The 22,114-nt window shown below is 45.0% G+C and overlaps 1 protein-coding gene across 1 annotated transcript; it reads right to left on the reverse strand.

The window, feature by feature from the left end:
• Positions 1-12,301: 12,301 nt before the first annotated feature.
• On the reverse strand, positions 12,302-21,410 carry LOC125520422 (O-glucosyltransferase rumi-like). The gene is made up of 2 exons (XM_048685337.1): positions 20,998-21,410; positions 12,302-13,916 (listed from the first exon to the last, which is right to left on the reverse strand). Exons 1-2 carry the CDS (start codon positions 21,283-21,285, stop codon positions 12,504-12,506), a joined length of 1,701 nt encoding a protein of 566 aa, XP_048541294.1. The 5' UTR covers positions 21,286-21,410; the 3' UTR covers positions 12,302-12,503.
• Positions 21,411-22,114: the final 704 nt, after the last annotated feature.

Consider the following 22,114-nt stretch of genomic DNA (forward strand, 5'->3'; position numbering starts at 1 on the left):
GTTCTTCTAGTTCCTATGAAAATAATGATGAAGATCTAAAAGTTATTGATGTGTCCCCTATTAAATCTTTGTTTTGCAATATGAATCTTGATAATGACGGGACTGAATATGATCCACCTTTACCTAGAAGGCGTTCCAAGAATTCTTAATCTTTTGATCTTGATGCTAAATTTGATAAAAGTGGGGTTGAAGAAATTAAAACCCTAGATGTTGCTAAACCCACTATTATGGATTTCAAGGAATTTAACTATGAAAATTTCTCTTTGATTGATTGTATTTCCTTGTTGCAATCCGTACTAAATTCTCCTCACGCTTATAGTCAAAATAAAGCGTTTACTAAACATATCGTTGATGCCTTGATGCAATCTTATGAAGAAAAACTTGAATTGGAAGTTTCTATCCCTAGAAAACTTTATGATGAGTGGGAACCAACTATTAAAATTAAAATTAAATATCATGAATTCTATGCTTTATGTGATTTGTGTGCTAGTGTTTCCACGATTCCAAAGACTTTGTGTGATTTGTTAGGTTTCCGTGATTTTGATGATTGCTCTCTAAACTTGCACCTTGCGGATTCCACTATTAAGAAACCTATGGGAATAGTTAATGATGTTCTTATTGTTGCAAATAGGAATTATGTGCCCGTAGATTTTATTGTTCTTGACATAGATTCCAATCCTTCATGTCCTATTATTCTTGGTAGACCTTTCCTTAGAACGATTGGTGCAATTATTGATATGAAGGAAGGAAATATTAGATTCCAATTTCCATTAAAGAAAGTCATGGAACACTTTCCTAGAAAGAAAATTAAATTACCTTATGAATCTATTATGAGAGACACTTATGGATTGCCTATGAAAGATGGCAATACCTAGATCTATTCTTGCTTGTTATGCCTAGCTAGGGGCGCTAAACGATAGCGCTTGTTGGGAGGCAACCCAATTTTATTTTTATTCCTTGCTTTTTCCTCCTGCTTAGTAATAAATAAATTATTTAGCCTCTGTTTTGGTTGTGTTTTTTTTTGTGTTTAATTAGTGTTCGTGCCAAGTAGAACCGTTGGGAAGACTTGGGGAAAGTCTTGTTGAACTTGCTGTAAAAAATAGAAACTTTAGCTCTCACGAGAACTTCTGTCATTTTTATTTGGAAAGTGATATTTAGTTAATTCTTTTTGAATATGATTAATAGATAAATTAATCACGTCCATCAATTTATTTTAGAATTTTGGTGGTTCCAGATCTTGCGCTAGATACAGATTACTACAGACTGTTCTGTTTTTGACAGATTCTGTTTTGCGTGTGTTGTTTGCTTATTTTGATGAATCTATGGCTAGTAAATTAGTTTATAAACCATAGAGAAGTTGGAATACAGTAGGTATAACACCCATATAAATAAAGAATGAGTTCATTACAGTACCTTGAAGTGGTCTTTTGTTTTCTTTCGCTAACGGAGCTCACGAGATTTTCTACTTTAAGTTTTGTGTTGTGAAGTTTTCAAGTTTTGGGTAAAGATTTGATGGATTATGAAACAAGGAGTGGCAAGAACCTAAGCTTGGGTATGCCCATGGCACCCCCAAGATAATCTAAGGACACCTAAAAGCCAAAGCTTGGGGATGCCCCGAAAGGCATCCCCTTTTTCGTCTACTTCTATCGGTAACTTTACTTGGAGCTATATTTTTATTTACCACATGATATGTGTTTTGCTTGGAGCGTCTTGTATGATTTGAGTCTTTGCTTGTTAGTCTAACACAATCATCCTTTCTATACACACCTTTTGAGAGAGCCATACATGATTTGGAATTTGTTAGAATACTCTATGTGCTTCGCTTATATCTTTTGAGCTATATAATTTTGCTCTAGTGCTTCACTTATATCTTTTAGAGCACGATGGTGGATTTGTTTTATAGAAACTATTGATCTCTCATGCTTCACTCATATTATTTTTAGAGTCTTAATAGCATGGTAATTTGCTTAAAATCCTAATATGCTTGGTATGCAAGATTAATAATAAAACTTTCCTATGAGTGTGTTGAATACTAAGAGAAGTTTGATGCTTGATGATTGTTTTGAGACATGGAGGTAATAATATCGAAGTCGTGCTAGTTGAGTAGTTGGGAAATTGAGAAATACTTGTGTTGAGGTTTGCAAGTCCCGTAGCATGCACGTATGGTAAACGTTATGCAACAAATTTGAAACATGAGGTGTTATTTGATTGTCTTCCTTATGAGTGGCGGTCGGGGACGAGCGATGGTCTTTTCATACCAATCTATCCCCCTAGGAGCATGCGCGTAGTACCGAGGTTTTTGATGACTTGTAGATTTTTGCAATAAGTATGTGAGTTCTTTATGACTAATGTTGAGTCCATGGATTATACGCACTCTCACCCTTCCATCCTTGCTAGCCTCTTCGGTACCGTGCATTGCCCTTTCTCACATTAAGAGTTGGCGCAAACTTCGCCGGTGCATCCAAACCTCGTGATATGATACGCTCTTTCACACATAAACCTCCTTATATCCTCAAAACAGCCACCATACCTACCTATTATGGCATTTCCATAGCCATTCCGAGATATATTGCCATGCAACTTTCCATCATTCTATTCATCATGGCACATTCATCATTGTCATATTGCTTAGCATGATCATGTAGTTGACATAGTATTTGTGGCAAAGCCACCGTTCATAATTCTTTCATACATGTCACTCTTGGTTCATTGCATATCCCGGTACACCGCCGGAGGCATTCATATAGAGCCATCTTTGTTCTAGTATCGAGTTGTAATCATTGAGTTGTAAATAAATAGAAGTGTGATGATAATCATTTTCTAGAGCATTATCCCAAGTGAGGAATATAAAAAAATAGAAACCGGCCATAAAAAAAGAGAAGGCCCAAAAAAAGAGAAAGGCCATAAAAATGGCCAGAGAAAAAAAATGAGAGAAAAATAGAGAAGGGACAATGTTACTATCCTTTGCCACACTTGTGCTTCAAAATAGCACCATGATCTTCATAGTAGAGTCTCTCATGTTATCACTTTCATATACTAGTGGGAATTTTTCATTATAGAACTTGGCTTGTATATTCCAACAATGGGCCTCCTCACGTGCCCTAGGTCTTCGTGAGCAAGCAAATTGGATGCACACCCACTAGTTTCTTTTGTTGATCTTTCATACATTTATAGCTCTAGTGCATCAGTTGCATGGCAATCCCTACTCCTTGCATTAACATCAATCGGTGGGCATCTCCATAGCCCATTGATTAGCCTCGTTGATGTGAGACTTCCTCCTTTTTGTCTTCTCCATATAACCCCCCTCATTATATTCTATTCCACCTATAGTGCTATGTCCATGGCTCGCGCTCATATATTGCGTGAAAGTTTATAGGTTTGAGATTACTAAAGAATGAAACAATTGATTGGCTTGTCATCGGGGTTGTGCATGATGATAGCATTCTTGTGTGACGAAAATGAAACATGACTAAACCATATCATTTTGTAGGGATGAACTTTCTTTGGCCATGTTATTTTGAGAAGACATAATTGCTTAGTTAGTATGCTTGAAGTATTATCATTTTTATGTCAATATGAACTTTTGTCATGAATCTTTCGGATCTGGATATTCATACCACAATTAAGAAGAATTACATTAAAATTATGCCAAGTAGAACTCCGCATCAAAAATTCTGTTTTTAGCATTTACCTACTCGAGGACGAGCATGAATTAAGCTTGGGGATGCTTGATACGTCTCCAACATATCTATAATTTTTGATTGCTCCATGATATATTATCTACTGTTTTGGACATTATTGAGCTTTATTATCCACTTTTATATCATTTTTGGGACTAACCTATTAACCGGAGGCCCAGCCCAGAATTGTTGTTTTTTGCCTGTTTTAGGGTTTCGAACAAAAGGAATATCAAACGGAGTCCAAATGGAATGAAACCTTTGGGAACGTGATTTTCTCACCGAATACAACTCAGGAGACTTGGACCCTACGTCAAGCCACGTAATAGGAGCCCACGAGGTAGGGGGCGCGCCTACCCCCCCCCCCAAGGCGCGCCCTCCACCCTCGTGGGCCCCCTGTTGCTCCACCGACGTACTTCTTCCTCCTATATATACCCACGTACCCCCAAACGATCCGAACAGGAGCCAAAACCCTAATTCCACCGCCGTAACTTTCTGTATCCACGAGATCCCATCTTGGGGCCTGTTCCGAAGCTCCGCCGGAGGGGGCATCGATCATGGAGGGCTTCTACATCAACACCATAGCCTCTCCGATGAAGTGTGAGTAGTTTACTTCAGACCTACGGGTCCATAGTTAGTAGCTAGATGGCTTCTTCTCTCTTTTTGGATCTCAATACAATGTTCTCCCCCTCTCTTGTGGAGATCTATTCGATGTAATCTTCTTTTTGCGATGTTTTGTTGAGACCGATGAATTGTGGGTTTATGATCAAGTCTATCTATGAATAATATTTGAATATTCTCTGAATTGTTTTATGTATGATTGGTTGTCTTCGAATTATCAGTTTGTTTTGGCCTACTAGATTGATCTTTCTTGCAATGGGAGAAGTGCTTAGCTTTGGGTTCAATCTTGCGGTGTCCTTTCCCGGTGACAGCAAGGGTAGCAAGGCACGTATTGTATTGTTGCCATCGAGGATAACAAGATGGGGTTTTCTTCATATTGCATGAGTCTATCCCTCTACATCATGTCATCTTGCTTAAGGCGTTACTCTGTTTTTAACTTAATACTCTAGATGCATGCTGGATAGCGGTCGATGAGTGGAGTAATAGTAGTAGATGCAGGCAGGAGTCGGTCTACTTGTCTCGGACATGATGCCTATATACATGATCATACCTAGATATTCTCATAACTATGCTCAATTCTGTCAATTGCTCAACAGTAATTTGTTCACCCACCGTAGAATACTTATGCAATTGAGAGAAGCCAGTAGTGAAACCTATGGCCCCCGGGTCTATCTTTATCATATTAATCTCCTACTACTTAGTTATTTACTTTGCTATTTACTTTGCCTTTATTTTACTTTGCATCTTTATCATAAAAATACCAAAAATATTATCTTATCATATCTATCAGATCTCACTCTCGTAAGTGCCCTATAGGGATTGACAACCCCTATTTGTGTTGGTTGCAAGGATTTATTTGTTTTGTGCAGGTACGAGGGACTCGCGCGTAGCCTCCTACTGGATTGATACCTTGGTTCTCAAAAACTGAGGGAAATACTTACGCTACTTTGCTGCATCATCCCTTGCTCTTCGGGGAAAACCAACGCAGTGCTAAAAGAGGTAGCAATGACCCACAAGTATAGGGGATCTATCATAGTCCTTTCGATTAGTAAGAGTGTCGAACCCAACGAGGAGCAGAAGGAAATGATAAGCAGTTTTCAGTAAGGTGTTCTCCGCAAGCACTAAAATTATCGATAACAGATAGTTTTGTGATAAGGTAATTTGTAACAGGTAACAAGTAATAAAAGTAAATAAGGTGCAGCAAGATGGCCCAATCCTTTTTGTAGCAAAGGACAAGCTTGGACAAACTCTTGTATAAAGGAAAGCGCTCCCGAGGACATATGGGAATTATTGTCAAGCTAGTTTTCATCATGCTCATATGATTCGCGTTCGTTACTTTGATAATTTGATATGTGGGTGGACCGGTGCTTGGGTACTGCCCTTCCTTGGACAAGCATCCCACTTATGATTAACCCCTCTTGCAAGCATCCACAACTACAAAATAAGTATTAAGGTAAACCTAACCATAGCATGAAACATATGGATCCAAATCAACCCATTACGAAGCAACACATAAACTAGGGTTTAAGCTTCTGTCACTCTAGCAAACCATCATCTACTTATTACTTCCGAATGCCTTCCTCTAGGCCCAAACAATGGTGAAGTGTCATGTAGTCGACGTTCACATGACACCACTAGAGGAAAGACAACATACATCTCATCAAAATATCGGACGAATACCAAATTCACATGACTACTTATAGCAAGACTTCTCCCATGTCCTCGGGAACAAACGTAACTACTCACAAATCATATTCATGTTCATAATCAGAGGGTTATTAATATGCATAAAGGATCTGAACATATGATCTTCCACCAAATAAACCAACTAGCATCAACTACAAGGAGTAATCAACACTACTAGCAACCCAGAGGTATCAATGAGGTTTTGAGACAAAGATTGGATAGAAGAGATGAACTTTGGTTTGAGATGAGATGGTTTTGGTGAAGATGTTGATGGAGATTGACCCCCTCCCGATGAGAGGATCGACGGTGATGACGATGGTGATGATTTCCCCCTCCCGGAGGGATGTTTCCCTGGCAGAACAGCTCCGCCGGAGCCCTAGATTGGTTCTGCCAAGGTTCTGCCTCGTGGCTGTGGAGTTTCGTCCCGAGAGCTTGCTTCTAATGTTTTCCATGACGAAAAACTTCATATAGCTAAAGATGGGCACCGAAGGCCTGCCAAGGAGCCCACGAGGCAGGGGGCGCACCCAGGGGGGTAGGGCGCGCCTCCCACCCTCGTGGACGGTGGGTGGCCCCCCTCCGGTGCTCTCTTTGCCCAATATTTTTTATATAATCCAAAACTGACTTCCGTGGAGTTTCAGGAATTTTGGAGTTGTGCAGAATAGGTTTCTAATATTTGCTCCTTTTCCGGCCCAGAATTCCAGCTGTCGGCATGCTCCCTCTTCGTGTAAACCTTGTAAAATAAGAGAGAATAGGCATAAGTATTGTGAGATAATGTGTAATAACAGCCCATAATGCGATAAATATTGATATAAATGCATGATGCAAAATGGACGTATCATGGCACCTGGTCCTCCTCATCGCTGCAAGAGTTGGCGGACTCCTCCTCGTCGGAGGATCCAGATGTCGTTGAGAAAGATGGCCCCGGAGAGTGGCGGCAGTAGCGCCAATATGCGGAGGCGATCTGCAACCACAGCCGCCTGCCGGCGCAGAGAACCATGACTTGGGCATGGTGTGGAGACGGTGGTGTCACCGGCACCGGAGTAGAGAGGAGTGAAGAGGATTGGAGAGTGTTGTGGTGTGCATGGAGACGGAGTCCTGCTTAAATAGGCATGGCGGCCAGGTGAAGGGACTGGAAACCGTCTTCGAAGAGGTGCAGCGGCTGAAGTAGGCTTCTCGGTCTATTGAAGAAACACCTCTCGCTTGTCCGGTTGCGTCTCTGACCGGCATCAACGTCGTGAAGTGACGTCCGCTCTAGAGCGGCTTTGACGGCATGAATGCACAGCAGCTGCTTTGCGCTAGAGAGTTTTTTAGGCGGAAGGGTTTTCAGGTGGGACCGGGTTAACAGATACGTGCGTGGGAGCAGTCTGTACACCTGAAAAGCCTCCGTGGTTTGCCTCCGATTTGCAGAAATCGGATGCCCGGACTAGTCTGCGGACCGATGGGGGACCGTGTTGAATGGAAAAATGGGTTCGGACCACTTAGTCCAAACGGATGCGAACGGTTTGAGGGTTAAGGTTGGAGATGCCTTTAGTACAATAAGATGAAGGGCAAATAATGGAAATCTTCTTAAGACCATATTTTGCACAACTGTGACCAACCCCACTCAAATCTTTGTTGATATGATAGATCTTAAGGGAAAGAGCTCTGTATATGTTTCAGAGATTGAAAACATCCGACCTGGATTCCAATGGCCTGGATTTTAAAGAACATCCCCTGAAGTGGTAACTTCGGCAAGAATTTGGTTATCTGATAGAAGAGTTGTCACTGAAGACGGAGAGTTGAATCTATACAAGAAGCCAGTAGGAGGCCTTTAGTTTCAGCATGAGGAGGGGAGTTGACTGTGTCACATCAATCCAAGATCATAACATTTGATTTATGGCCCTCATTTTTGTTTTTGAAGAGCAAATGATTTTATTGTTGATAGGGATGGCATTTTTACCCATGGGCATGGGTACCCGCGGGTACCCTACCCGAAAACAACGGGCATGGGCAAGACTTGGAGAGATTTTGTACCCACGGGTAATGGGTATCCATACCCGCAAAATGTATGGGTAGGGCATGGTTATGAACTTGTGCCCATGGGTAACCCAATGAATACCCATAAAATAATAATAAATGAAAATAATTCCTATGACATGTGGGTCAACATCCAACTCCTATGGCCCCACTCTAAATCTTGTATTCTTTAAACCGTCCATAGCTCACAGGCCCGTAATCACATACTCGACACTCCTCCTACGTCCTATGTGACTCCCCAAAAAGATGAAATATCAATTATCGAATCTTCTCTGTTGGACTGTCGTCCAACTCTCGATCAAGTGATCCCCAATTCCCACCACCGCCTGCCACTGTGTCGGCTTCCACCAACCGCTGCCCATACTCCCTTATGCTCCCAAGAGGCCACCCACGTGAGGAGGCCGTGGAAGTGATATACTGCTCACCCATCATCACTTAATTTTTAAACTCATTTCTCCACCTTTTAAAAATTTAAATGTTATACATTATATCCACTAGGTACCCATTGGGTATAGGATACCCGATGGGTATGAGCATGGGTGTCAATTTATGCCCATGTGTATTGAAATGGGTGGGTATAGAAAGTTTCTGTGGGTATGAGTTTGCACTGAAGGAGGTTATTGTAGGGGAACGTAGCATGCGATTTCAAAAAAAATCCTACGGTAACGCAAGATCTATCTAGGAGATGCATAGCAATGAGAGGGGGAGAGTGTGTCCACGTACCCTCGTAGACCGAAAGCGGAAGCGTTAGGTTAACACGGTTGATGTAGTAGAACGTCTTCACGATCCAACCATCCAAGTACCGAACGTACGGCACCTCCGTGTTCAGCACACGTTCAGCTCAATTACATCCCTCGAACTCTTGATCCAGTAGAAGGTCGAGGGAGAGTTCCACGCAGGGCTTCGCCTAAGCACTACGACACTATGACCGTAGGAGTAGACTGTGGAGGGGGGCACCGCACATGGCTAAGAACAATTGTCGTGCCTTTGGGGTGCCCCCTGCCCCCGTATATAAAGGAGGGGAGGAGGAGGAGGCTGGCCATAGGGGTGGCGCGCCGTGGGGGGAGTCCTACTAGGACTCCACTCCTAGTAGGATCCCCCCTTTCCTTCCAACGGAGAGGGGAAAAGGGAAAAGGGGGAGAGGGAGAAGGAAAGGGGGTCGCGCCCCCACCCCTTGTCCAATTCGGATTGGGCAGGGGGAGGCGCACACCTCCTCCTGTGGCCTTCCTCCCTCTCTCCACTATGGCCCATTAGGCCCATTAACTTTCCCCGGGGGGTTCCGGTCACCCCTCCGGTACTCCGGTATGTACCCGATACACTCCGGAACCCTTCCGGTGTCCGAATACTACCTCCCAATATATCAATCTTTACCTCTCGACCATTTCGAGACTCCTCGTCATGCCCGTGATCTCATCTGGGACTCCGAACAAACTTCAGTCACCAAAACACATAACTCATAATACAAATAGGCATTGAACGTTAAGCGTGCGGACCTTATGGGTTCGAGAACTATGTAGACATGACCGAGACACATCTCCAGTCAATAACCAATAGCGGAACCTGGATGCTCATATTGGTTCCTACATATTCTACGAAGATCCTTATCGGTCAAACCGCAATAACAACATATATTATTCCCTTTGTCATCGGTATGTTACATGCCCGAGATTCAATCGTCGGTGTCATCATAGCTAGTTCAATCTCATTACCAGCAAGTCTCTTTACTCGTTCCGTAATGCATCATCCCACAACTAACTAATTAGTCACATTGCTTGAAAGGCTTATCATGATGTGCATTACCGAGAGGGCCCAGAATACCTCTCTGATACTCAGAGTGACAAATCCTAATCTCGATCTATGCCAAGCCAAGAAACACCTTTGGAAGCACCTGTAGAGCATCTTTATAATCACCCAGTTACGTTGTGACATTTGATAGCACACAAGGCGTTCCTCCGGTATTCGGCAGTTGCATAATCTCATAGTGAAAGGAATATGTATAAGTCATGAAGAAAGCAATAGCAATAAAACTTAACGATCATTATGCTAAGCTAATGGATGGGTCTTGTACATGTGATCCCGTTCATCAAATGACAACACATGTCTATGGTTAGGAAACTTAACCATCTTTGATTAACGAGCTAGTCTAGTAGAGGATTACTAGGGACACGGTGTTTTGTGTATGTATCCACATATGTATCAAGTTTCGGGTTAATACAATTCTATCATGAATAATAAACATTTATCATGATATAAGGAAATATAAAATAACAACTTTATTATTGCCTCTAGGGCATATTTCCTTCAGTTATACCCGCCCATACCCTATCCATTGCCATCCCTAATTGTTGAAAACACAGTTTAGGGATGCGCATGCAGGTGTTGGTGCTGATATTTCAAAAACCTATAACACATGTAGTTCTCTTATGCTCCTAAATTTCCTGTTAATTATGTATTGTGTGGCAGTAGTTCTAGACATCTATTAATTAAGGAGATGCACCCAGACTGCTTTTTAAGGCCCTCCTATTCGTTGCATATATATGGTCATTCTGTTGCATGTTATGCTAACAGAAAGGGGAAGGATGCTACCTAATACTCCCTCCGTCCGCAACACTTATTTTGGGACGGAGAGAGTATAAGAAGCACATAGCGTAACATTCTATGACTTCGACCATACTGTGAGGGCACGTTACACCTAGAATTGATGATAGAAAGCAGCCCTTATTTAGCATGATCATCAACACCTAATGAGCATAATATGCAACGGGACTTGTTTACCATGGACATGAATGAACTTCTGTAAGATGGAAAATTTGTAGGCATTGGTCTGCTTTTGATCCACAAATACCGGTGGGGTAGTTTGCTGTAATAGCAGGCGTGGAGAAAAGAACAATTCTTAGTTGCAAAAGATGAGAAGATCACATGAATCTGAAGGTACACATCATCAATAGGTTGGTCAAACTGCATAATGTCAAAATCAATAGCCTATCGTTATTTCAATCCGTTCACAATATAATGAAGAACAAAAGATAAGACGCGAGTATCGTTCACAATATATCCAAGGCACCAAAATATCAAGAAAATATACAATATTAAACCTGTGAAATTACCCGAGTGCCCAAATATACAAATGATAGAAGAAAATACAAAAAGGATAGAAATATGTATAATATTAGACTTTATTTCTCTATTTCATTGATGCACGTTAGACTACATCAAACCTCAAAAGTATGGCACCAACTCCAAACATGCCATTATCTGAAATATTTTTCACGCAGAAGATCCTTTCAACCCCATTCTTATCTATATAAAAGTTATTTTGCCCAAGTGTAAGGCCAATATCTAATTTTCAGAAATGCCTACCAGCTCTGTACGTGATTTTTGCCATGGCCCTTTTTATTTGCTGCCTAGGTTTCCTGGAGGGCCAAAAATCATAGTGGCATCCACGCCATCGTCCTGTGGTGCAAGGGAGGCATGAAGGTGTGTGTATGACCAAGGGAAAACAAATGGATTGCACTTTTTGTACGTGTGTACCTTGAACCTCCACCAATGATGATTCCATCGCCCGCCCATCTGAGTCGCCCAGAGCCTTCCTGATCGTTCTGTTATTGCTTCATCTCCCAGTTTTCCCAGTTCTGCTTGCCCATGATTTTCGCTAAGCTTGGCACAAACCAAAGAGGGGATCGGCATATCGTTTTGTTATTGCTTCATCTCCAAACTTTTCCAGTTATGCTTGCCCATGATTTCCACTAAGCTGGGCACAAACCGAAAGAGGGAATCGACATATCGTTCTGTTATTGCTTTATCTCCAAGCTTTTTCATTTTTGCTTGCCTATGTTTATTTTTGCTAAGCTCAGCACAAAAAAAAGGGGGATCAGCAGAGCGAGAAAGCGTCGAGCTTTCTCAAGGAGCTCGACCAAGGGCATCGAAGATGGATGTGATTGTGGCACGAGGATGAGAATCCAAGACCTTTTTTAAAAGGGAATGAAATTCTATGACCTTTTAGGCCGCGGCAGTGTAGGGTTTAGACTCGTAATATCCTTCTTACATGTAGGCACGTGATGGATTAGGACTCTGTATCTCCTAATCAATACACTTGTCTTTTAGCCAAATAAACATGGTTTGCATGTATTTTTTTTACGCCTTTTATAATCAATGAATCCCAATCAGTGCTTCCTTCCGTTTACGATGTACCTTATTTTAGATGCTTATTATGCATAGACGTGACGGTTCAATATCCTGGATCGCATATGCTAGCATGTTACCCAAATAATTTTAAACCTCAGCCATTATTATTCTGATCAAACGGTGGTAATAATATTAGCATATGTGGATAAATATGGTGTCTCGTTTGTCTTTTGTTTTCATAATATAATAGATAGATACTCTAAGCTTGTCTTCATCTTTGTATGTTTACCTGTTCCATTGGTTGATCTTGCTCTGTCACTCTTGCTCTGCCACACTAAATCAACTTGTATAATCTACCATTTCTAGTAAGGTGAGCTGCTACCTCCCCTCCATTTTAACTACTTTTCTTCTCACATCCTCTTCCCTCGCAGCCATCTCCCTCTCCTCCTTGGCGGTGAACGGCGGCGGCAACGTGCATGGCTCGTATCCGGCCACATACATCTCCCTGGACTCCATCATGAACTCCCTGTCCCGGCCTTGGGCGGAGCAGGCCATGGACTCGGGGCAGAGCTCCACGGCGTTCTCCGGCACGGTGGGCTTGTACCGGAGCAGGGCAGCGTACTGGGTGAGCACGTGCAACATGTAGTCGTAAACGTAGTCCATGCTCATCTCCTCCCTCGCGAACCCGCTGCCCTCCTTGCCCATGCGCTGGGCCAGCGCCGGATGCCCGTTCCCCCAGTCGACGGCGAACTTGACCGCGCGGCACTTGTCCCTGGGGTCGATGGGCCAGTAGTGGCGGCCGGCGACGAGCCCCCGGGAGAAGAAGTCCTCGAAGGGCGTGTCGATGGCCAGCATCGGCGAGTCGCATGCGAGAATGTACTTCTCGCTCACCGACCACGACCGCCCCTGCACGTAGATCTTGTACCTGTACCGGCACTGCTCCGCCAGGTTGGAGCCCTTGAAGCCGTTCCGGTTGGCGGCGCCCCAGTCCAGCGCGAACAGCCGCGCGTTCCAGTCTTTGCCGGCGGCGGAATCGTTGCTGCAGCGGAAGAGGTCGCGGCGCGCTTCCGACACGTGAGGGTTGCCCTTCCAGAACGCGTACGGCTCCCTGTCCGGCCAGGGGAGCCGCGCGTTCTCCTTGGCGATCTCCTTCATGAGCGGCCCCCATGGACGGATGTTGACCTCCGGCCAGCCCCAGAAGGACCAGTCCGGGAAGAGGACCTCGACCGAGGTGCCGTCCTTGCAGTAGCGGAAGAGCGGCGGCGCGGCGGAGGTGTCCGGGTAGTCGGCGGCGCGCAGCTCCGGCATGTCCTCGCAGTTGAACATGAGGTCGAGGTCCGGGACGCGGCCTGGGTAGCGGGCGAGCAGCTGCGCGATCCCCCACTGCGTGAATAGGTCCCGCGTCTGGAACACGCGGTGGTACGTCTCCACGTACGCGCGCCCGGAGACCACCGTCAGCCGGAACGCTGCGTTCGGCTGGCCGTGCTCCACCGCCTCCCTGCTGATCCCCTTCTCGCGCCACGGCGCAAGGTCCGAGTGGATGTGCCTGAAGTAGTCCGGGCACGAAGGCGGCCGCGGCACGGGCCGTTCCGGCGCCGCTGGAGATGGCGATGCAGCCGGTGGTGGCATTGCCCCACGGGGGCGACGGCATAGTGGCGTAGACGACGATGACGTCCCGTTGCCGCAGCTGAAGGGTATGGGCACGGGCGGTGACGAGCGTTGGCGGCGGGGAGGATGGCGCCAACGACGGCTGGTGCCGCCGGTGCCGCTGCCGTTGCCCCGCAGGAACGACTGGCCGATCGTTTCAGCACGCATGTACAAGAGCAGAGGGATGAGTACAGCACATTGTAGTATGATGAGAAATTTTAGGGCTGTCCCAGTTAATATGAACAGTCTATATTTCACGTCATCCGATGGCTTGTTGTATTACTATTACCTCTTGAAAGTTGAAACGTAAAATATGAACGAGAATCCTATAGGGTTATTATATGGACTTTGAAAGGTAAATATGGACAACAATCCTATAGGGTTATTATATGGACTTTTTTCCTTTTTTCCTTTATTTATACATATATAAGGAAAAAATATTTTGTGTCATTAAAGCATTGTGCTACCTACGGAAATGTATCTTGCATAGTTCTAAAATTTTCATGTGTGGTGCCTAAGGAATCTGCCCACACGCCGATAACTGCCACACGTATGGGCGTTAAGAAATCTGCCCACATGTTTTGTGTGGTGTTTAAAAGGATCAGCCCACACGTCTGTATGTGGGCAAAACAATTAACGCCCACACGTCTTTTTTTCCCTCCCGGTTCCTCTTACACGCGTGCGTGTGGGCGAAATAGATAACGCCCATACGTCCGGTACGTCAGGCCTCGTACCTCGTGGTCCCGCACGCCCCACGTGACACTTTATCGCGCGCCCCGCAGTTGCCATGGGCCGGACCCTCGTCCATGTTCGTTTAAGTGCAGTTGTCATGTCACTGAACTACGGTTGCCATGTCGGACAACTACAGTTGTCATGTTTACTCAACTGCAGTTGCCATCTCAGGTCAAAGTTCCAGATTGCCATTTTTTGGACAACTACAGTTGTTACCATGTGTGGTCTGGTCTACTACAGTTGCCATGATTTCAAAACTTTAGGAGTTGCCATCAACTAACACTAGGCAGTTGCCATGTAGCGCTACAAAAAAAGGCATGGCAAAAAACATGTTCGGGTAAAAGAGAGAGTTGATATGTGCTCACAAGCACGCTAGGGCAGTTGCCATTTAAAAAGAAAAAGTTGCCATCTGCTTACGTGCACGCTAGGGCAGTTTGCCATGTACCATGCAAAACATATGGCAACTGACATGTTCGGATAAAAAAAAGAGAGAGTTGCCATCTACTTGCAATCATATTAGGGCAGTTGCCATGTACGCTGTAAAACGCATGGCAACTGGCAGCTTGGGTGTGGGAGAGGAGGCGGGTGTGTGGGCGAGATGACAAACGCCCACACACCAGCCCTTGTGCGTGACTGAAAAACTAGTGTGTGGGCGAACTGCTAAACGCCCACACACCGGCCCCTTCGTGTGGTAAAATGGATGTGTGGGCGACCTCTCTCACACACCACACACGCGAATTGTCCTACGTGGCGTACAAAACCAGCTAATTTGTGCCAAGATTCATGCAGAAGTTACTGGACGGTGATGGAGACGTGTGGACGAGTTGGTTAACGCCCACACGTGTGGGCGTTAACATTTTCGTTTTTTTAACATCAGTATGAACACAAAGCGCTCATACACACGCGCATACACTCATCCCTATGAACGCACACACGCACACCCTACCCTTATGAGCACCTTCGAAAGACTGAGCCGGCATATCATCTTGAAATTTACAAAGTCACCGTAGGCAGCTTATCGTCGACGGAAACATCTACTCTAAAATTTTCATGTTATTCTCTGCATGTCACGCTCTCTAACATTATATCATTTTCGAGCGTGAAATGTTATTGTGCTACAAAAGGAAATATACGTGGATAGTGAACAGATGTGCCATTTTTATCACATAAAAAATGTAAATTTCATATGAGCAGTGTCATGCGTCGACTAACGTTTTTTTTAAGATCCGTCGCCTCGCGAGCCGTCAGATCTGGCTGATTAAATAGTTCTCTCACCTCGTGGGAGGTAAGAGGGACCATCTTAAAAGAATTCTTGTTGTATTCATTACGGAACTCATTTGCTTAATCTAGGAGTAGTTCATATGTAACCAAATTAACTAGCTAGGTGTGCTTAAGAGTTACTTCGCTTTTGAGCTTGCATGCTCCGATTATGTTATACAGTATCTTGCAAAGTGCAGACGGCTACAGTAAGTCGGCAGAACTTAGCCATCAGCTGATGGACTGAAAAGAGGCAACAGTTTCCACGGGCACGCAAGAGTTCTACGTGTCCTCCTGTAGTTAGGCAATGCATGATGTTACGCACGGTGCACTTGGCCACTAGCTAGAATCAGAACCTTGCTGGAATATCTTCTGTGAAGTAGAGCTAAACACGTCGTCGTCCAGTCCTTTGGTGCCGTACGTTGTGCTGCCTGGTCTGCTCATTCCTCGTACTAATCAGGGATTCAGGGGTCATCTTTACGTATACACATTGGCCGTCAAGGCCTGCAGCCTGCTGTTTTTGGCACTTCGTCTTGCAAGTGGGGGAGCATGCATATGGGCCCAGGATTAATAGCCGATCACTTCCGGATTGATCTAGCAGGTCATCGGTTTTAAGTGGCGGTGGTTCAAGGGAAGCTGATTTTGACCGCAGCTATGAAATTTCCTAGCACTTGCAGGTACACCCTCCCCACACACGTTTTCTGTTAAAGGTATACTCATTATATACTTGGTGGAACTTTTTGCTGATTTCGCCATCAATATATCGTTTACATCGCTCTCAGGACTCTTATCACAAAGTCAAGACAATGGACCATATTTTGTGGAACTTCCATGCGTACGTGGGCTGGTACAACTGGAAGTTAGATCGCACAAAACTTAGCGAGTACTCTCTCCGTCATAAAATAAGTATAGTTAATTTAGTATAAAGTTGCACTAAATTAATGACATTTATTTTGAAAAGAGAAAGTACTACTCCCTCCGTTTCTAAATATTTGTCTTTTTAAAGATTTTAAATGGACTATCACATATGGATGTATGTAAACATATTTTATAGTGTAGATTCACTCATTTTGCTCTGTATGTAGTCACTTGTTGAAATCTTTAGAAAGACAAATATTTAAACGGAGGAAGTAGTTAGCATAATTAACGTATAAGAAAATTCTAGATGGGTTTCTCCATGCACGCGTGGTTAATTTAGACAAGAAGTAGCTTAAACATGAATTGATATGTCGAAATGTTGCAAACACTCGACTCCACCTGTCAAGAGACTTAGCGATCGGATGATCTCAATGTCGGAATATAGAGTAGTAATTTGCACGGTCACGCATGAACTCTACTACGTGTCTTCTTATTCTTAGCCAGCCTGGCACGTATTACGCATGCAGCTGACTTGACTGAGACTTTAGTTTACTTGCTGCCAAGAAGAATTAGACACCTCACTATGCATGTCGTCACTTGGATCTCCTAATTCAGAATTACTACGCTTACGTTTGGTCATCTAATGCAATCTATGGGCACGCGGCGGTCTGACGTTTGGTCCATGTTTTTTGCCGTAGTATTTGAAAAGAAACTACGTATTGCGGCTTCTCCATCCTTCTCAGCTCCAGTTCTAGAGAACCAAGTCATGGCTCGCAAAGTCAAAGCAACGGAATATTTTGTCAGTTTCCATGCCCATGTCCGGGCCGGATCTTCTATTGGAGGGTACATTTATTCGAGATTACAATAGCACAAATATGTAGCTATAATTAATATGCAAATTCACCCGCAAAAAAATTAATATGCAAATATATTCGTATGATTCTTTTTTTTAACAATATTCGTATGATTCTGTTAATTGCAGAGTGAATGATACAGCGATTGCTTTAATACCTAAAGTTCCTCACCCTAAGGAGCTGAAGGACTTTAGGCCAATTAGCCTATGCAATGTTGTTTATAAGATCATGTCCAAGTGCTTGGTTAATCGACTCCGACCTCTGCTTGCAGAGCTGATTTCGGTGAACCAAAATGCATTTATTCCGGGTCGCCTCATCTCGGACAACTCTATTATTGCTTTTGAGTGTATCCATCACATTCAGAGCTTGAAGGATAATGGTCGGGCGGCTTGTGCGTATAAACTTGATCTTTCGAAGGCATACGAGCGTGTTGATTGGGCATTCTTGGAACAGGCCCTAGGTAAATGGGGTTTTTCGGACCAGTGGATAGCATGGATTATGACATGTGTTAAATCAGTAAGATACTCGGTAAAATTCAATGGGAAACTTTTGGAGGTGTTTACCCCTTCTAGGGGACTTCGACAAGGTGACCCACTATCCTCGTTTTTATTCCTATTTATTGCTGATGCCTTGTCTGCCCTGATCTCTAAATCAATGGATGAGGGGAATTTGAAGGGGGTGAGTATTTGTCGTGGTGCGCCGATCATATCTCACCTCCTGTTTGCGGATGACACTATGCTGTTTTTCGAAGCTTCAGACGAACAAGCAAATATTGTAAAAGGTCTGTTGAACACTTATTCCTCGGCGACGGGTCAACTCATTAACCCCGAGGAATGTTCCATTCTTTTTTCGGACAATTGCAATGAGCCGGTGGCGGAAGAGGTGAAGAGCATTCTGGAGATAACACAACACGTGTTCGAGCCAAAGTATTTAGGCCTTCCTCTGCCAGAGGGAAGAGTGCACAAGGGGCCGTTTGAAACGATACAGGAAAGGCTAAGAAAGAGGCTAGTTGACTGGAGTGAACAATACATGTCAGTTGGAAACAAGGAGATCTTGATAAAGGCCGTGGCTCAAGCAATCCCCACTTATGTCATGAGCGTGTTCCGGTTACCTGCATCAGTATGTGACAACCTTACCAAGATGATGAGGCAGTACTAGTGGGGTGTGGAAAACGGTAAAAGGAAAATGGCTTGGCTAAGCTGGGAGAAAATGATGTTACCAAAAACTATGGGGGGCATGGGGTTTCGGGATATGCGGGCGTTCAACCAAGCGCTGCTGGCAAAGCAAGCGTGGCGCCTATTGGACTGCCCGGACAGCCTTTGTGCTCGCTTATTGCGAGCTAAATATTACCCACGGGGTAATTTACTCGACACTGTGTTTTCCTCAAGCTCGTCAGTGGTCTGGAAAAGTATTGTTCATGGGCTGGAACTTCTAAAGAAGGGTATTATATGGTGTGTTGGCGATGGTACCTTAATCAAGACTTGGAGGGATGCTTGGATCCCAAGAGGACATAATTTTAGACCGGTCACACCAAAGAGGAACTGCCGGTTTAATTGGGTGGCTGACTTTTTGAATGAACACGGGGCATGGAATGTACAAAGGTTGAGGGAACACTTTTGGGAACTCGATGTTCGTGAGATTTTGAAAATCCGTACTTCACCACGGAATGGCCAGGATTTCCTTGCTTGGTTCCCGGAGCGGAGTGGTCAATTTTCGGTCCGGAGTGCTTATCACCTTGCAACAGAAGTTCAGTATGCGGTGGGTTTAGGCTCTTCGAGTGGGAACCCATCAGGCCGCAGACCGATTTGGCAGCGGATTTGGAGTGCAAATGTCCCTCTCAAAATGAAAATCATGACCTGGAAAGCTGCGTCGGGGGCGCTGGCAACGAACGAATGCAAAAAGTTCAGACATATATCTATACAGGATAGTTGCCCGATCTGTGGAAGGGAGAAAGATACTAGCTTTCATGCCCGGGTGTCATGTATGCATGCAAGGGCAGTCTGGACACAAATGAGAAATATATGGAGGTTGCCCCACCACGATTTGTTAAGGGACGCAGGGAAGGACTGGCTGCTGAATGTTCTGGCAAATTGTGATGACATGATGCGGGACTGTACAATCATGTTAATATGGAGGATCTGAAACCTAAGATCGGACTTAACGCATGGGAAAGAGTCGCCTCCTCTAGCGACTACGGCTGAATTTTTTGCAGAGTTATATGAACTCGCTGAATATTTGCAGGCGTTATTCCACAGAAGAAGTTATTAAGGGCAAGATGCCCATGCTTTAGGAAGCGGACACGGTGGATCCTGCACCGTGCATTACCTTGCCGTGGCCGAGGCCGCCGCCTGGCCGAGCGGCTCTGTCTATAGACGGAGCGTTCATGCATGCGGATGGCACGGCGACGGCGGGTATGATACTGCGACGATATGACGGGAGCGTGATCTTTGAGGCATACAGATGCATATTCAATTGCAACGACGCTCTCAAGACAGAATTACATGCGATAATGCAAGGCATGGCTCTTGCCCTGCAGCACTCCACTAATCCGATCGTGGTGCAGTCCGATTCTTCACTGGCGCTTGGGGCAATGACTGGAGAAAGCTTATCCAGATCGGCATATGAACATTTAGTAGCTGAGATTCGGCATCACATGGGTGTTCGAGAGTTTATTCCTACAAAAATTAGGCGTGAGCAGAATAGGATAGTACATCGGTTGGCATTGTATAGCCGTACAGAAAGTACAACTGTTGTATGGCTTCGTAGTGTTCCACCATGTATTGAGGAGTTGGTGTCTCTCGAGCGTAACCCTACCCTTTTGAAATAAAACTCTCTTACCATCGCAAAAAAAAAAGTTAGCTAAGCAAAAGGAAAATTAAGAAAGAAGAAAAATACTGATATGCTGACACGTATTACTACTATGGTATCATGCGCGTGCATCCCGCGAGGCACTTTCCTCGACCGTGAGCTCAAAGCTATACACGTATTGCCATCACAGGCCGACTTGGAACGACCACTTCTGTCCCGTCACTGGTCGAGGTTGACGCTGCCTAAAATACGAATTGATTTTTCTACACAGATGGTCTGTTTTTCTGCTCCTATGCTCAAAGTCCATCGTGAAAGCTTCCTTTGATAGGAACCGGTGCGCGCTCATTGGTCCAGCGAGCTAGTGATCTCCATGGAGAGTACTGATTTGACTCCTAGCGCGTGATTCCGTTTGCCCGTCGCGGACGGCGTATGGAATAGTAGTACGAGTGTGCTTGACCTTGGAATCGGTCGAAAAAATATCTCATCATATCCTCACGTATCAATGCACTCCATTAGTCCATTTAATTTGCTGTTCCATTAGCTCGGCTCACTGCGCGCGTGGTTAATTCTACTCCATGTGTGTGTCTGACTCCTAGCACGCATGTGTGTGTCCTGACCTTGGAACGGCGCACGGAGTAGTAGAATGATCGATCGAAATAGATGGATAGTCGCACGCACGTGTGTGTCTGACTCGATGGGGTGTAGGGTGTACTTACGGCGTCGAGGTCGATCCATCTGGCGCCGGCGAGCAGCGCGAGGAGCACGAGGCCGCCGATCACCAGCCCCACGGCGCCCTTCGTCGGAGACAGCAGCGAGGCCTTCCACCACGGCTTCTTCGTCGTCGTCGCTGTTGATGGCGAAGACGGCGACGAGCGTTCAACCGCCGTGTCAGCAGCTTTGCCGCCGTCGACGACGACCTTGCGCGGCGCCTCGCCGTCCTCCTGAGGCGGCACCAACGCCGCCCCCTCTTCCTCGTCGCCGGAAGGGACCAGGAAGCTCTTCATCGGCGGGCGATCAAAGCTTACGTTGGCGTTGTGCTAGTGGGGTTGCGAGTTGCGACTCTGCCTCCCTCTTTCTCTGTGTGTGTCTGTGCATATATAGGTGCGCGGTTGCGCCGTCCGGCCAAAACAAATACGCCACACTACTAGTCGTAGTGACACGGTGAGCCAGATGGTTCAGTAATCCCTGGTTTCCGTTCCGAGCTTCCGTTTCTTCGTGTGGGGCCCTCGCAACGTACTGCGTACGTCGACCCGAAATGAACCGTAAAATTCTGCGATTCGTCGGAAAATGAATAGCATTAGCGAGATTCAGAGCACATATGCTTTTGACATTTCAGCCACAACTTTGTCCGGTCGATCGAGGGTGTGGAATGTGGACGAGACTTGCCTACTCCTTCGGCGTGTGCCCATCCGTGCTCTCGTGTACGTGACTTGATTTAATTAAAATAAAATAAGGTTCAGCCCCACTCCCTTAAAATCAGAGGGAGATGATTAGATTAGAAAGAAAAAAGGAAAAAAGACAACCACGGGATGAAGTGGGAGCACAGATGGGAGCATGGAGAGAGAGCAGGCAAGCCAGATCCGTGGAATGTTTCTCAGATCCTACATGGTGGCATCCCCGGGTAATCTACCCTGTCACACGATCTCCCCTCATAGGAGGTGTTTGCTTCGGGAGAAATCCCCGGTACCTTTTTACGGTCTAATCAGAAAGCGATACGCATGTTTGGTACGTATGCACTATAATCGCTTGCCTCCATTAATGACTCTGGGCCAGCTCTGGATTGATACCACCCACACTCTCCTGTAAACGATTTTGTTACCACACCTCCTCCCA

Source organism: Triticum urartu, chromosome 7, assembly GCF_003073215.2.
Source record: "Triticum urartu cultivar G1812 chromosome 7, Tu2.1, whole genome shotgun sequence".
NCBI classification, from domain to species: domain Eukaryota; kingdom Viridiplantae; phylum Streptophyta; class Magnoliopsida; order Poales; family Poaceae; genus Triticum; species Triticum urartu.

Bases quoted from the DNA above. Each gene is read 5' to 3' on its own strand.
- LOC125520422 (XM_048685337.1), bottom strand. From the start codon at position 21,285: ATGAAGAGCTTCCTGGTCCCTTCCGGCGACGAGGAAGAGGGGGCGGCG. The intron at 13,917-20,997 runs GTAAGTACACCC...ACGATCGGCCAG, and splicing joins GATGGATCGACCTCGACGCC to TCGTTCCTGCGGGGCAACGG.